The sequence below is a fragment of the Rhinoraja longicauda genome, chromosome 32 (assembly GCF_053455715.1).
Source record: "Rhinoraja longicauda isolate Sanriku21f chromosome 32, sRhiLon1.1, whole genome shotgun sequence".
Lineage (NCBI taxonomy): Eukaryota > Metazoa > Chordata > Chondrichthyes > Rajiformes > Arhynchobatidae > Rhinoraja > Rhinoraja longicauda.
The window spans coordinates 13780677-13794353 of NC_135984.1; the positions used below are offsets into that span (position 1 = coordinate 13780677).

Consider the following 13677-nt stretch of genomic DNA (forward strand, 5'->3'; position numbering starts at 1 on the left):
TTGCATACCTTGGGTATGTAAGCAAATAATTTCACTGCGGCTTGTCACATGTGACAATAAAGTATTCATTCATTCATTCGTTCGTTCATGTGGCAATAATAATCAAAACTAAATGAAGGGTCTCCTCCCGAAACGTCACACATTCCCTTTCTCCAGAGATGCTGCCTGGCCCGCTGAGTTACTCCAACATTTTGCGTCTATCTTGTTCAACTTGTCTATCAAGTCCTACACAAGAGTAGGACTTAGGTATATAGAAATAGAGGACATAGGTTTAAGGTGAACGGGGGAAGATTTAATAGGAATTTGAGGGTTTAGTTTCCACACAAAGGGTGGATCGAGCTGCCAGAATAGGTAGTTGATGCAGGGACTATTGCAACGTTTGAGGAAACTATTGGACAGGTACATGGATAGGACGGGTTTGGAAGGATATGGGCCATACGCAGGCTGGTGGGACTAGTGTACATGGGACACGTTGGCGGGTGTGGGAAGTTGGGCCGAAGAGCCTGTTTCCCCGCTGTGTGATTCTGTTGCCTGACCCGCTGAGTTACTCCAGCATTTTGTGTCTATCTTCTCACACTAAGTAAGAGTGTGACTCTGTGCCTGGGTGCCGGGACTTACAGCAGCTGGTGATGTTTCTCCAGCCTTGCATCAACACGCCCTGCGCCTGGCAGGTGCTGCCGTAGTTCTGCAGCCACTTGCAGGCCGTCTCCCTGTTGCCGCGGTCGATGCACGAGTCGAAGATGCAGTTGTGGTAGAAGAAGGTGGGGTTGACTCGCCCGTGGCAGCGGTTGAACAGGTTGTCCTTGGACACGATCAGGGCGCAGAGCTGCAGCGTTTGGACGGGGAGGCTGAGCACCCGGTCACACGAAGGGCAGCCCCGGCTGCAGCCCGGTTGGCAGAAGGAGGTGCCACCGACCACCCAACTGCTCACAAACTCCAGCAGGCTGCTGGCCGGGCCGCCACCTGGGGTCTGGAGCTCGTCCCCCGGCTCGCCGTTGAACTGGCCGCACAGACCCCGCGTGGAGTTGGCGAAGGCTCGGGGTACAGTCACCGCCAGCAGCGTGTCCCAGTCGTACATCACCTTCAGCCCGAAGTCAGTCTCCAGCACCATGTAAAACCCGAACGAGTAGAGGTTGACCTGACCGTCGCCCAGTCGCAGGGGCAGGTAGAGGCGCTCCTCGTTCACCTGGGGAGAGAGGGGAAAGTCCATCAAGACCAGAGACTGCAGGTACCCCTCCCTGATCAAACTCTCCCACCATATAAGAACAGTTGAGAGAGGAGATCTTATCGAAACGTATAAGATTATTAAGGGGTTGGACACGTTAGAGGCAGGAAACATGTTCCCAATGTTGGGGGAGTCCAGAACAAGGGGCCACAGTTTAAGAATAAGGGGCAGGCCATTTAGAACTGAGATGAGGAAAAACTTTTTCAGTCAGAGAGTTGTGAATCTGTGGAATTCTCTGCCCCAGAAGGCGGTGGAGGCCAATTCTCTGAATGCATTCAAGAGAGAGCTAGATAGAGCTCTTAAGGGCCTCCTCCTGCACCTATTGTCTATTGTCTATTGTTATTGTTTGGCAGTAGGAACAGTAACTATGAGTCACAAGAGTCTGAAGCATCAGTCTGAAGAAGGGTCTCGACCCGAAACATCACCCATTCCTTCTCTCCTGAGATGCTGCCTGACCTGTTGGGTTACTCCAGCATTTTGTGAAATAAATACCTTCGATTGGTACCAGCATCTGCAGTTATTTTCTTACTTTAGACACAAGAGATTGCGGGTACTGGAATCTGGAGCTACATGCGATCTTCAGACACCTCAACCCAAAACGTCACCCATCCATGTTCTCCAGGGATGCTGCTTGACCTGATGAGTTACTCCAACACTTTGTGTCCTTTGTGTATTAACCAGCACCTGCAGTTCCTTGTTTCTGCAACAAGATCTGCTGAAGGAGTTCAGGTCAAGCAGCATCTGAGGAGGGGAAGGAATGACCGTGACACTGCATCAGGACTGAATGTTTTCATGCGCCCACCCAAGACCAAGGCGTTTTAGTGCGCTGGTTCTATTTGACCCTCTTCCCTCGACACCTTCCCTCTCCACCGACCTATCCAAATGTCTTTTGAACTTTGTAATTACATTGGGTGTTGGCAAGGTGACAGATCAGTCCATTCTCTGTCTCCTCCGCTACCCGGGCGAGGTCAGGTGCATTCTGGAGGACTAGCGGCCTAGACTCTGTCTGGGAGGTCTACAACCCAATGTTATGAACGTTTTATTTTTCAATTGCAGGTAACCCTTAGCTTCTGTGTTCCTCTCACTCCTGGTCCTCCCATATTTTATCCCTTTGCCATTCCAGCCCTTCCCCACCAGGGACCAGCCTTTAACCTAAATCCACCAGCCATTCCCACGTCCGAAATAAGTGTTTAAAACAAAAATGGTTCATGCGTCCACAATTTCACCTCCTGATGTCCCTACCTCGTTGACCTGCTGCATCACTGACTCCAGATCTTGTGCTTCTCCAGTCAGCAACACCTTCAAAGTCCCTCAAACTCCCCTCTCCCGTGCATTTGCCCGTGATTATGGCTCTCCTCCTTCCATTCCCCCTCCACCACCCCTCTCCCCCCCCATTCCCCCTCCCCTCCCCACCATTCCCCCCACTCTCCCCCATTTCCCCCCCACCCCTAGCCCTCCACCACCCCCCCTCCCCACCACCCCCCCCCGCCCCTCCCCACCATTCCCCCCACTACCATTCCCCCCACTACCATCCCCCCTCCCCTCCCCACCATTCCCCCCACTATCATTCCCCCCAATCTCCCCCACTCCCCCCCACCCCCCCCCCCTCCCCACCATTCCCCCCACTCTCCCCCATTCCCCACCCCTAGCCCCCCCCCCCCCTCGCTCACCATCACCGTGTGCTTGTAGCTCTTGGACACGCTGATATTGTAACCATACACTGTGATCTCCACCTCCCGCAGCCACAGGGCGAGCGACGTGTTGCGCTCCTCGTTGCTGGCCTGGACCAGGTAGTGCGGCAGGTGAGGGGTGTCGGCGGCCACGGTGCTGACCACGTGGCGACAGGTGCTCTGCAGCTCGTAGCCCAGCGTGTCGAAGGTGTAGTAGTGGCTGTAGCCGGACACGATGCACATCGCCTCGGCTCGGACCAGGCAGTGGAACAGCCCTGCCCTGTTAGAGCAGTAATGGTCGGCGCGGCAGGGTCCGCTCTCGCAGTACACGGCGCTGTCAGTGCCGTTGCAGAAGCAGCGCGTTTGGCACTCGCTGTCCGCCCAGAAGGTCTCATTGCTCGCCACCTCGGAGCCCTGGTAGACGCAGCCACACTCGTTCATGGCGATGCAGCGGCCGCCCTTGAGAGCGAAGCCTGGGTCACACTGACAGCCTTCCACACAGGGCAGGTGGCAGTCGGCATCGGGCCGCAGGGACTGGCAGGTGAGCGGGCACGCAGAGATGCACTCGGCAAAGTGGCTGTTCTCGGGGCACGGCAGCGCTGAGAGACACAAGAGACCACTGGTTAAATAGGACCCGTCTCCTGCTACCTTCATTTAAAGATAGACACAAAACACTGGACTAACTCAGCGGGCCAGTTGAAAGACTGGAGCGACTAGGCTTGTACACACTGGAATTTAGAAGGATGAGAGGGGATCTTATCGAAACGTATAAGATTATTAAGGGGTTGGACACGTTAGAGGCAGGAAACATGTTCCCAATGTTGGGGGAGTCCAGAATAAGGGGCCACAGTTTAAGAATAAGGGGTAGGCCATTTAGAACTGAGATGAGGAAAAACTTTTTCAGTCAGAGCGTTGTGAATCTGTGGAATTCTCTGCCAATTCTCTGAATGCATTCAAGAGAGAGCTGGATAGAGCTCTTAAGGATAGCGGAGTCAGGGGGTATGGGGAGAAGGCAGGAACGGGGTACTGATTGAGAATGATCAGCCATGGTCACATTGAATGGTGGTGTTGGCTCGAAGGGCTGAATGGCCTCTTCCTGCACCTATTGTCGATTGTCTATCTGGAGAAAGAGGAATAGGTGACGTTTCAGGTCGGGACCCTTCTTAAGACTGAAAGAACGAAGAAAGATCTTTCAGTCTGAAGAAGGGTTCCTACCCGAAACGTCACCTATCCATGTTCTCCAGAGATGCTGCTTGCCCACTGAATTACTCCAGCATTTTGTGTCTATCTTCGGTATAAACCAGCATCTGCAGTTCCTTCCAACACTTTATTTTGGAGACTCAGCGGATGGAAGCACTGCACAGCAGATTGAGAGCCTTTAACGGAGACGCAATCCCCGACCCCCTCTCTCTTTCCAATGCGCACCTACTTCTCTCCACTATCCCTCACCTCCCACCCACCCCCCCTCCCATCACCACCCCCTGCCCCCTTCATATTTACCCCCCCTCCCGGCTTTACATTTCACTCTTCATCCTTATTTACTTATCGGACACACTTTGATCTCATTTCCACCTTTAGCCTTTGTCGCTTACTCTACGCATCTACCAGTCAAATCCCACTCACCTGTATCCACCTATCACTTGCCGTGTCTGAAGCAGGGTACAGACCCAAAATGTCATGTATCCATGTTCTCCAGAGATGCTGTCTGGCCCACTGAGTTGCTCCAGCATTTTGTGTCTTTGTACCCCTCGCCAGATTCTGTCCTGCCCACCCCTCCCCCCCTTCCCAGTTTTCTTCCCCCTACTATAATCAGTCTGAAGAAGCACCCTGTCCCCAAATGTAGTCTGGCTGTTCAGTCCACAGATGCCGTCTGAATCGCCGAGTGAATCCAGTACTTTATGTCTTTTCTTTACCATTATGTAAACCTTAGAAATGACTGAAGACTATGGAAGCCCTGTTGTTTGGCAGCTAGGGGTTATCCCTTTCACTGCCTTTCTCCCTTCACAGTGTACAACCCAGGTGAAGCAGAGATTGTAAAGATTGCTCCAGTACTTCCCCCCATCACAGATCAAGTGCAAGCTGATAGTTTGCTCAGATATAACATTACACCCCCTCCTGACCACAACCAAACCCACCATCATTCTAAACACAGCAACCTCAAATAGACTTGGAGGACGAAACACTGATGATTAGGATCGGGATACAGCCCCAAACCATCCTGAACAGTCTGGACCAGTGCGGCAAAGGTGTACACAATGGGGACCAGTGTGGTAGAGGTGGACACAATGTGGACCAGTGTGGTAGAGCTGGACACAATGGGGACCAGTGTGGTAGAGGTGGACACAATGTGGACCAGTGTGGTAGAGCTGGACACAATGGGGACCAGTGTGGTAGAGGTGGACACAATGTGGACCAGTGTGGTAGAGCTGGACACAATGTAGTCAGGTGTCGTAGGGCTGGACACAATGTGGTAAGGTGGGATATTGCAGGGCCCATTCTGAATCCAAATAATTGATCAGAACATAAACCTGACCCAAACCCAGCAGACATGGGCCGAAAGATCTGTACTAAAACATCCTTCCCTACATAAACTTCACGGATCTTATCAACTGAAGCTTTCAAGACAGTGATCAATGGACTTTTATTTGGTGTCAGTGATATGGTGTAAGGGATGAATGGTCAGCCATCACCCTACGGAATGCTTGAGTGGGTCCAGAGGATTAAATAGACTCCTGTCCCTTTGAGCATGGGTCTTCCTTTACATGCCGGATGAATACTGGACAGATTGGATTTCTAGGCAAATCTTCCAGTCCTGAATCCAAATCTAACCTTCTGGACTTTCACATATCATGTGACTTTTGGGTGGTGGATATTTTGCCAAACTGGGAATTAATTATCATTAACTGGGTCAAACTAACTCAGTTTTTAACCAGAATGCTGCGTGGATTAGCGGGCATTAGCTGCAAGGGTAGATTGGACAAACTGGGAGTGTTTTCTCTGGAACACTGGAGGTTGAGGTGGAAACCTGATGGGAGTAGAAAAAGCTAAGGTGGACAGTCAGAACCTTTTTCTCACTTGGTGGAAATGTTAAAGACCAGAGGGCAGAGTTTAAAGGTAAGAGAGGCAACATTAAAAGGACATATGCAGGTAATTTTTTTAATGCCCAGATGTTTTGATACCTGGAATCTGTTGCTAGGGATGATAGTGGTGGCAGACAAGTGGTGTTGGAGAGGCTTTTAGATAGGCACATGGATATGTGGGGAATGGAGGGCTGTAGATTGTGTGCAGGCAGTTGAGATTAGTTCATTTTGGCATCATGTTCGACATCATATTCAATAACGTTGTGAGTTTAAGGGCCAGTTCCTGTACTTTGCTGTGTTCTACTTTCTGTCATATAGTTAAAGCTAACAATGAGGAAGGCCATTGCTGACCTTTATATCAAAGAGTTGAGGTGTAAGGGCAAGGAAGACCTGTGCAGTTATTTGCAGTAATATGTAGTTTCAGGAGCTTTAAATTAAAATCACAAACAAAAGCTCGCAATCAGATACACTACACAATGGGAGAAGAAAACAGTGGAAGTCAAAGACAGGTTCATGCCCAGGCACTTTGTAATTCAATTATATAAATGAGGTAAATCCGCACTTAACACACTACATCTTCACACTCATTTCTCACAGCTAACAAAATGCCAACTATTCAACTGCAGGAGGCAAGAGTCCACCACCTTGTATTCAGGAAAGAGTGGCACAATGGAGGAAAGAATGCTGACCAAAATGGAGTGGCAATTATTGTGACTGAGCTCATTGAAAAAAATCCATTATCCTTATGCACCACTTGCTCCCCATCCTACGATCTGAAGATTGTGTAAACATCTTTGCCCCTCTCACTTCCCAATCCTATACTGCAAGTGGCTCTGGCTGAAGAGGAAAGACCAAATAGGTCTTTGGTCTCCCAAATAGGCCGGCTAGGCAGATGCAGAGGGGGTGGTTCTGGGATGCTAGAATGCATTGCTGAGCCTACCGGGGACGTTGTGGGCCCAGTCAGCGAAACGTCGATGAAAGTAGGAGCCCACTTGGTAACCCCAATGACGTGTCTGCCCAGCCTTTCTCAACATCGGACGAGCGTAGGCGAGTGCTTAAGCCTCCCATCACCACCGGGAGCAAGTTAATAGGTGGCACTTTGGATTTTAACATCACGTCCTGTGTATTTGAAAACATGCGGCTCGCATTTATAGCAAGAAGCTAGAACCTCATCATGAAGGAAGCATGGAGGTGACCTGCTATCAGGGAAAGAGGAAAGGGGAGACCCTGGCACCAGGTCTCTGCCCACAAGGTCACACACAAGGCTTCAGATCATCACACTGAACCCAGAGGACACTCGTGGTCAGTCAGCCTTCTCACAGTGAGAGTGCAGCTCTGAATATGATCAGAGGATTATTTGGGTAACTAATCTAGTAGGTCATTGATAGTATGAATTAATGTAGTAATCCAAGTCCAAGAATTCTACCAAATCAAAATAGGATTCATGCATCAAAGGCAAGAATATAGACTAGAACAACAGCACTGATAAGAGGTCATAAGGTCATAAAGAATAAGAGTAGAATTAGGCCATTCGGCCCATCAAGTCGCCATTCAATCATGGCGGATCGACCTCTTCTAATCCCATTCTCCTACCTTCTCCCCATAACCACCTCCTCCCCAGAAGGGGTGCAGAATGATTCGCACTGGTACATATTGGGTTGTGAAATGTACATTGTTACTTGCACTGGATACAAGACGGTAAAATGTTGAACTCAGGGTGTTAACTGGAACAATACTACTGCCAATGGACATGGCATGGTAAAAATCACAGAGCACGGGGCTGTACAATGCTATTAAAATAGATGCAGCATGGTACAAGATCCCAGAGTCTGGGTATCACTGTCACCCACAGTGAGCCCGGGGTGGTCTAGTGACACCTATACTGGTTGTATGCTGATATTATAAGATGTATACCACTGTACAGTCACGGGATGAACAGGTGCGAATAATGCCACTGTAAACACAGGACGGTGCAATGATACAGAGACGAGGTATTAGATGGAACTAATTTCCTCAGAATTACTTACGACAAAAGCTGCTGCTTCTCCAGTTGGCCAACACGACGTCAGCACCAGTGCAGGCATCTGCATAGGCCTGCAGGGAGCTGCAAAGTGCAGATATGTTCCCGCCATTTATACACATGGTGTAGAGACAACTTCTGAAGAAGGGGGATGAATTGACAGCTTCATGGCAGCTGAGGAAAGAACTGTTATTGGGATCATTGATGATCCCACATAAAGAGGTTCCTTGATACAGGATCAGCTCCTCGTTAGTGCACACAGTATAAAGCTCTTCACACTGCCCATTGCACGTCATATCATCTGCAAATGTCTTCCAATTATCCACAAACTCTGCAGTGTTCTCCGTCACTTTCCCATTTGCTTTCCGGAAGTCATCAGTGGGATTCCCGTTGAAATATCCGCAGAGGCCACAGGTGTTGTTGTAGTAAGCAGTGGACAGCGTCACGTTTATTCGATCCTCACTCGTGTACAGGATTTGGAGGCTGCTGTCTAGTTTCACCATGGTGTCATTTCCGTTCCTGTAGATCTTTAGTTTTCCAGACGAATGCATGAAGGGCAAGGAAATTGCAAGAGCATTCACCTGGTGGGAGAAAACGAGTTACACTCCAGAAACAGATATTCTTGCTGAACAGACTGAAACTGATTTCTTGTTCACAAACTCACTTTGAATGCTCACTGAAGCTCCGATACCCTCAATTTAAAATTCTTGAATGTTTTTTAATCTGAGACCCCCTTCCCCCTCCTCCTCCGATTGAATCCCCATACATCATTTATTGATTGCAGTATATTGTAGGGACATACGGATTGGCCAGGTAGTCTAGAACCCTCGGATTGGTTTACGGGTCATGTGGTGAGGGAGCGCGAGGTATTTAAGTGCCTGGCGCCAAACTAGAGTTAGAGATTAGATTAGGGAGCGAAGTTAGTGTTAGCCCAAGAGTAAGTGCGTTGCGTTTGTCACGGGTTTTACCGACAATAAAGTCTTTGGATAATACCGCTCGTTTGGACTCACTACATTGGTGACCTCGAACGTAAGAAGCAAAGCAGCAGCATGTCGCAGGCGGGAGAGAGCGCGGGTGAGATTCATCTACCGCCGTTCTGGGACCATCAGCCGCACCTGTGGTTTGTGCAGGCGGAATCGCAGTTCCATATTAAAAGGGTGGAGGAAGACCAGGAGAAGTACCACCACCTGGTGAGCTGTCTGCAGGCGGAGGTGGCTGCGCGGGTCAGTCAATACCTGACCAGTCCACCCCAAACGGGGCAGTACGTGGGGCTCAAGAGGCTCCTGCTGCGGACCTTCGGCTGGGCCCAGAACCAGCGGGCTCTGAGGCTCCTCCATTTGCCAGAGCTGGGGCAGCGGCTGCCGTCGGAGTTGATGTCCGAGATGCTGACCTTGGTGGGCGACCATCAGCCGTGCATGGTGTTCGAAGCGGCCTTTCGGGAGAAGCTACCTGGGGACGTCAGGTTGGTGTTGGCGGACGTCCCTTTTGAAGATCCGGTAGCGTTCGCCGAGAAGGCCGACACGCTCGTTAGGGAGCGGCACACCCGAGACGGCTCCGTTAACCGGGTCTCGAGGCCCAGCGGCAGTCGGGGGAGCGGCCGGGAGAGCGACACATCGGCCGCTATTTCGCAGTCGGCCCGCCAAGAGAGGGCTGCGGCGCCTGTTCATTGGCAGCGGGCTCGAACAACAGGGCCGGATAGGCGTGGATGGTGCTCTTTCCATCGGCGGAGGGGCAGCGAGGCACGAAGCTGTAGAGCCCCGTGTTCGTTTCCGGGAAATGCCTGGGCCGATCGAATGTAGAGGCAGTCTCGATTGGCCGTAACTGCCACCTCTACGCTACAGATCAGAGTACCAGGATTGTTTTTCTAGTGGATACGGGAGCGGTCATGAGTATTGTGCCCCCCTATGACTGCGAAGTTCGAGTGGGGGGGAAGGGCCCGCCCCTCATTGCAGTGAATGGTAGCACCATCCGCACGGTAAAAGGGCCATGTCCCTGTCCTTCGAGTCCAGGACTTACCGTTGGGATTTCATCGTTGTGGATGTGGACCAGGCCATTTTGGGTGCGGATTTCCTATGGGCGTTTTCTTTGGTCGCAGACGTCCGCGGGAAGGGCCTGCAACCCTCGGCTGGTGTACGGCCCCGGGGTACCGGGCCGGAGGCTCCTACAAGCGCCGCCCCACCCAGCCCAGCGATCCAGGCCATTACCACGGCTCCCGGTCAGTTCGATGCGGTCCTAGCCGACTTCCGGCAGCTCCTCGTCCAGCGTTTCGATGCACCTTCCGAGAAGCACGGGGTCGTTCATTTCATCCCGACTGAGGGGCCGCCGGTTTTTGCCCGGGCACGGCGCCTCCCACCCGACAAGCTGGCCATGGCTCGAGAGGAGTTCCTAAACTTGGAGAGGCTGGGAATTATTCGGCCTTCGAGTAGTCCGTGGGCCTCCCCCTTGCATATGGTTTCCAAAGCGCCTGGGGGGTGGAGACCATGTGGAGACTTCCGTCGACTCAACGCGGCAACACGGCCGGACCACTACCCGATTCCGCACATTCAGGACTTCTCAGCTAGCCTGGAGGGGGCTACAATTTTTTCAAAAATTGATTTGGTGCGGGGATATCATCAGATCCCGGTCCACCCGCCGGACATTCCAAAAACGGCTACCATTACTCCGTCGGGGTTGTTTGAGTGGTTGCGTATGCCTTTCGGCCTTAAAAATGCAGCTCAGGCATTCCAGCGTCTGATGGACCAGGTGGGTCGAGGGTTGCCGTTTGTGTTTATTTACCTTGATGATATTTTGATTGCCAGCCGTTCGGTCCAGGAGCACTTGGTCCACCTCCGCACGGTGTTCCAGAGGCTGCAAGACCACGGCCTGATTCTCCATCCGGACAAATGCCAATTCGGCCTGTCAGCGGTGGATTTTTTGGGTCACCGGGTTACTCCGGCCGGTGCCACTCCTTTGCCAGCTAAAGTGGACGCGGTCCGCTCTTTCCCTCGCCCGACTACCATCAAGGGCTTGCAGGAATTCGTGGGCATGGTGAACTTTTATCATCGGTTCGTGCCTGCAGCAGCTCGGGTCATGCGCCCCCTTTTTCAATGTCTCGCGGGTAACCCCGCTGAGTTGGTATGGTCCGTAGCTGCAGAGATGGCGTTTGTCGCGGTCAAACAGGCCCTCGAAAAATACCACCATGCTGGTGCACCCGCGCTCCTCCGCCCCCACGGCTCTGACGGTGGACGCCTCAGACGTGGCGGTGGGTGGGGTTTTGGAGCAGCAGGTCGACGGTCACTGACAGCCCCCGGCGTTTTTCAGCAGGCAGCTCTCTCGAGCGGAGCTCAAGTATAGTGCGTTTGATAGGGAGCTCCTGGCCCTTTATTTAGCAGTCCGCCACTTCCGTTATTTTTTGGAGGGCCGTTCTTTTGTGGCCTACACGGATCACAAACCTCTGACATTCGCTTTTGCTAAGGTTTCTGATCCGTGGTCGGCTCGCCAGCAGCGGCACCTCACCCTGATATCGGAGTTTACCACCGACGTCCGTCATATTGCGGGTAGGCTGAATGCCATTGCTGATGCCCTGTCCCGGCCGGCCATTCCCTCCGTGGTGGGTAAACAGGTGGATTTCCAGGAGCTAGCGGAGGCTCAGCGCCTGGAAGGGACTGCCGCGGTGTACGCCTCCACAGCCTCGGGACTGCGTTTGGAGCAGGATTTGGTGGGTCCATTGCCCTATTCTAGGGGTTATACTCATCTACTGATGGTGGTTGATCGGTTCACGCGTTGGCCGGAGGCGCTCCTGTTGTCGGACACCTCGGCGACCTCCTGTGCACGGGCCCTGGCGTTGCATTGGGTGGCACGTTTTGGCGTCCCGGCTATCATCACCACGGATCGGGGGGCCCAGTTCACCTCATCCCTCTGGGCCATGCTGGCACAGCTGTATGGTTCTCGCTTATAGCAGACCACCGCCTATCATCCCCAAACCAACGGGATGGTTGAGCGCTTCCATCGGCAGCTGAAGGCGTCTCTCTGTGCTCGCCTGACCGGCTACGATTGGGCTGACCAGCTGCCTTGGGTCCTCCTCGGCATTCGTACGGCCCCGAAGGCTGAGCTGGGCACATCCTCGGCCGAGCTCATCTACGGTTCGCCCCTGGGGGTGCCGGGTGACATTCTCCCTTCCACTCCTGCCTTGCCGCCATCCGTCACGTCAGTTTTGGGCTCCCTCCGGGCACGGGTGGGTTCTCTGGCTCCAGTCCCGACCTCCAGTCACGGAAGCACAGCAGTTCACGTTCCGTCGGACTTGCGGGGCTGTGATTTCGTGTTTCTTCGGAAAGATTCCCACCGCCCCCCTCTTCGGCTGGTTTACCAGGGCCCATTCCAGGTGCTGAAAAGAGGGACTGTCACCTTCACCTTGCAGGTGGGCAATCGCCAGGAGCTCGTTTCAGTATCCCGCCTCAAGCCTGCCCATTTGGACCAGGACCTCCCCGTGTCGGTAGCTCAGCCTCCGCGCCGGGGCCGGCCGGTGGCCGCTCGACTGGTCCCGCCAGCGGCGCCCTGTTTACCACCTCTCGGGCCTCCGCCGCCTATGGTTGGGCCCGGGCCGCCGTTGCCGATCAAGTGCCCCCCGTCACCCGCACCCTCCGCTCCAGTGGACCCCCCATCGCCTCCAGCCTCCTGTCTCGCTGGGGGTATCGGTTTCCCCCCTCCGTACACGTTCCGGGCGGGAGGTTCAGGCGCCCATGAGGTATGGTTTCGAGGGTTCTGGGGGGGTGGGGGGGTCGACGTTCAGGCGCCCATGAGGTATGGTTTCGAGGGTTCTGGGGGGGTGGGGGGGGGGTCGTGTAGGGACATACGGATTGGCCAGGTAGTCTAGAACCCTCGGATTGGTTTACGGGTCACGTGGTGAGGGAGCGCGAAGTATTTAAGTGCCTGGCGCCAAACTAGAGTTAGAGATTAGATTAGGGAGCGAAGTTAGTGTTAGTCCAAGAGTAAGTGCGTTGCGTTTGGCACGGGTTTTACCGACAATAAAGTCTTTGGATAATACCGCTCGTTTGGACTCACTACAATATAGACTTTCCAGTTCCACTTGTCCCAGCTCGCTGGTATATCCTTCATGATAGAGCAACCTTAAAACCCCCTAATGTAACATTTTGATATAACACTTGACTTACTCTAACATTCCTATTGTCTCTTCACTGTTATGCATCATGATAAAGATTTCAAAGTACTGCTGTGATATTCCCTTTACAACATCACTATACACCACCTTCACTAAAACATTCGGGTCGTGCAGTATTGCACACTTCACACTGTCAACTCTGTTACAGCCAATGTAACAATCTAACCCTCATCCTTCCAGTCTGTGCCTCAATGTAACGTTCTGTCTCACCCTTCTTACTGTAACCCGGTCATTCGTTAGGAATGGTAGATTCTGACACATAGAAACATAGAAAATAGATGCAGGAGTAGGCCATTCGGCCCTTCGAGCCTGCACCGCCATTCAATATGATCATGGCTGATCATCCAGCTCAGTATCCCGTACCTGCCTTCTCTCCATACCCCCTGATCCCTTTAGCCACAAGGGCCCCATCTAACTCCCTCTTAAATATAGCCAATGAACTGGCCTCAACTACCTTCTGTGGCAGAGAATTCCACAGATTCACCACTCTCTGTGTGAAGAAATGTTTTCTCATCTCGGTCCTA

General features: G+C 52.5%; 1 protein-coding gene across 1 annotated transcript in view; it reads right to left on the reverse strand.

The window, feature by feature from the left end:
- tecta (tectorin alpha) overlaps positions 1–13677 on the reverse strand; it is a 49951-nt gene that overhangs the window by 16610 nt on the left and 19664 nt on the right. The window contains exons 10-12 of the mRNA XM_078426851.1: positions 8003–8576; positions 2896–3494; positions 619–1186 (exon numbers count right to left, since the gene is read on the reverse strand). Coding sequence (XP_078282977.1) covers positions 619–1186; positions 2896–3494; positions 8003–8576 — 1741 coding nt within the window. The remainder of the gene's footprint in view (positions 1–618; positions 1187–2895; positions 3495–8002; positions 8577–13677) is intronic.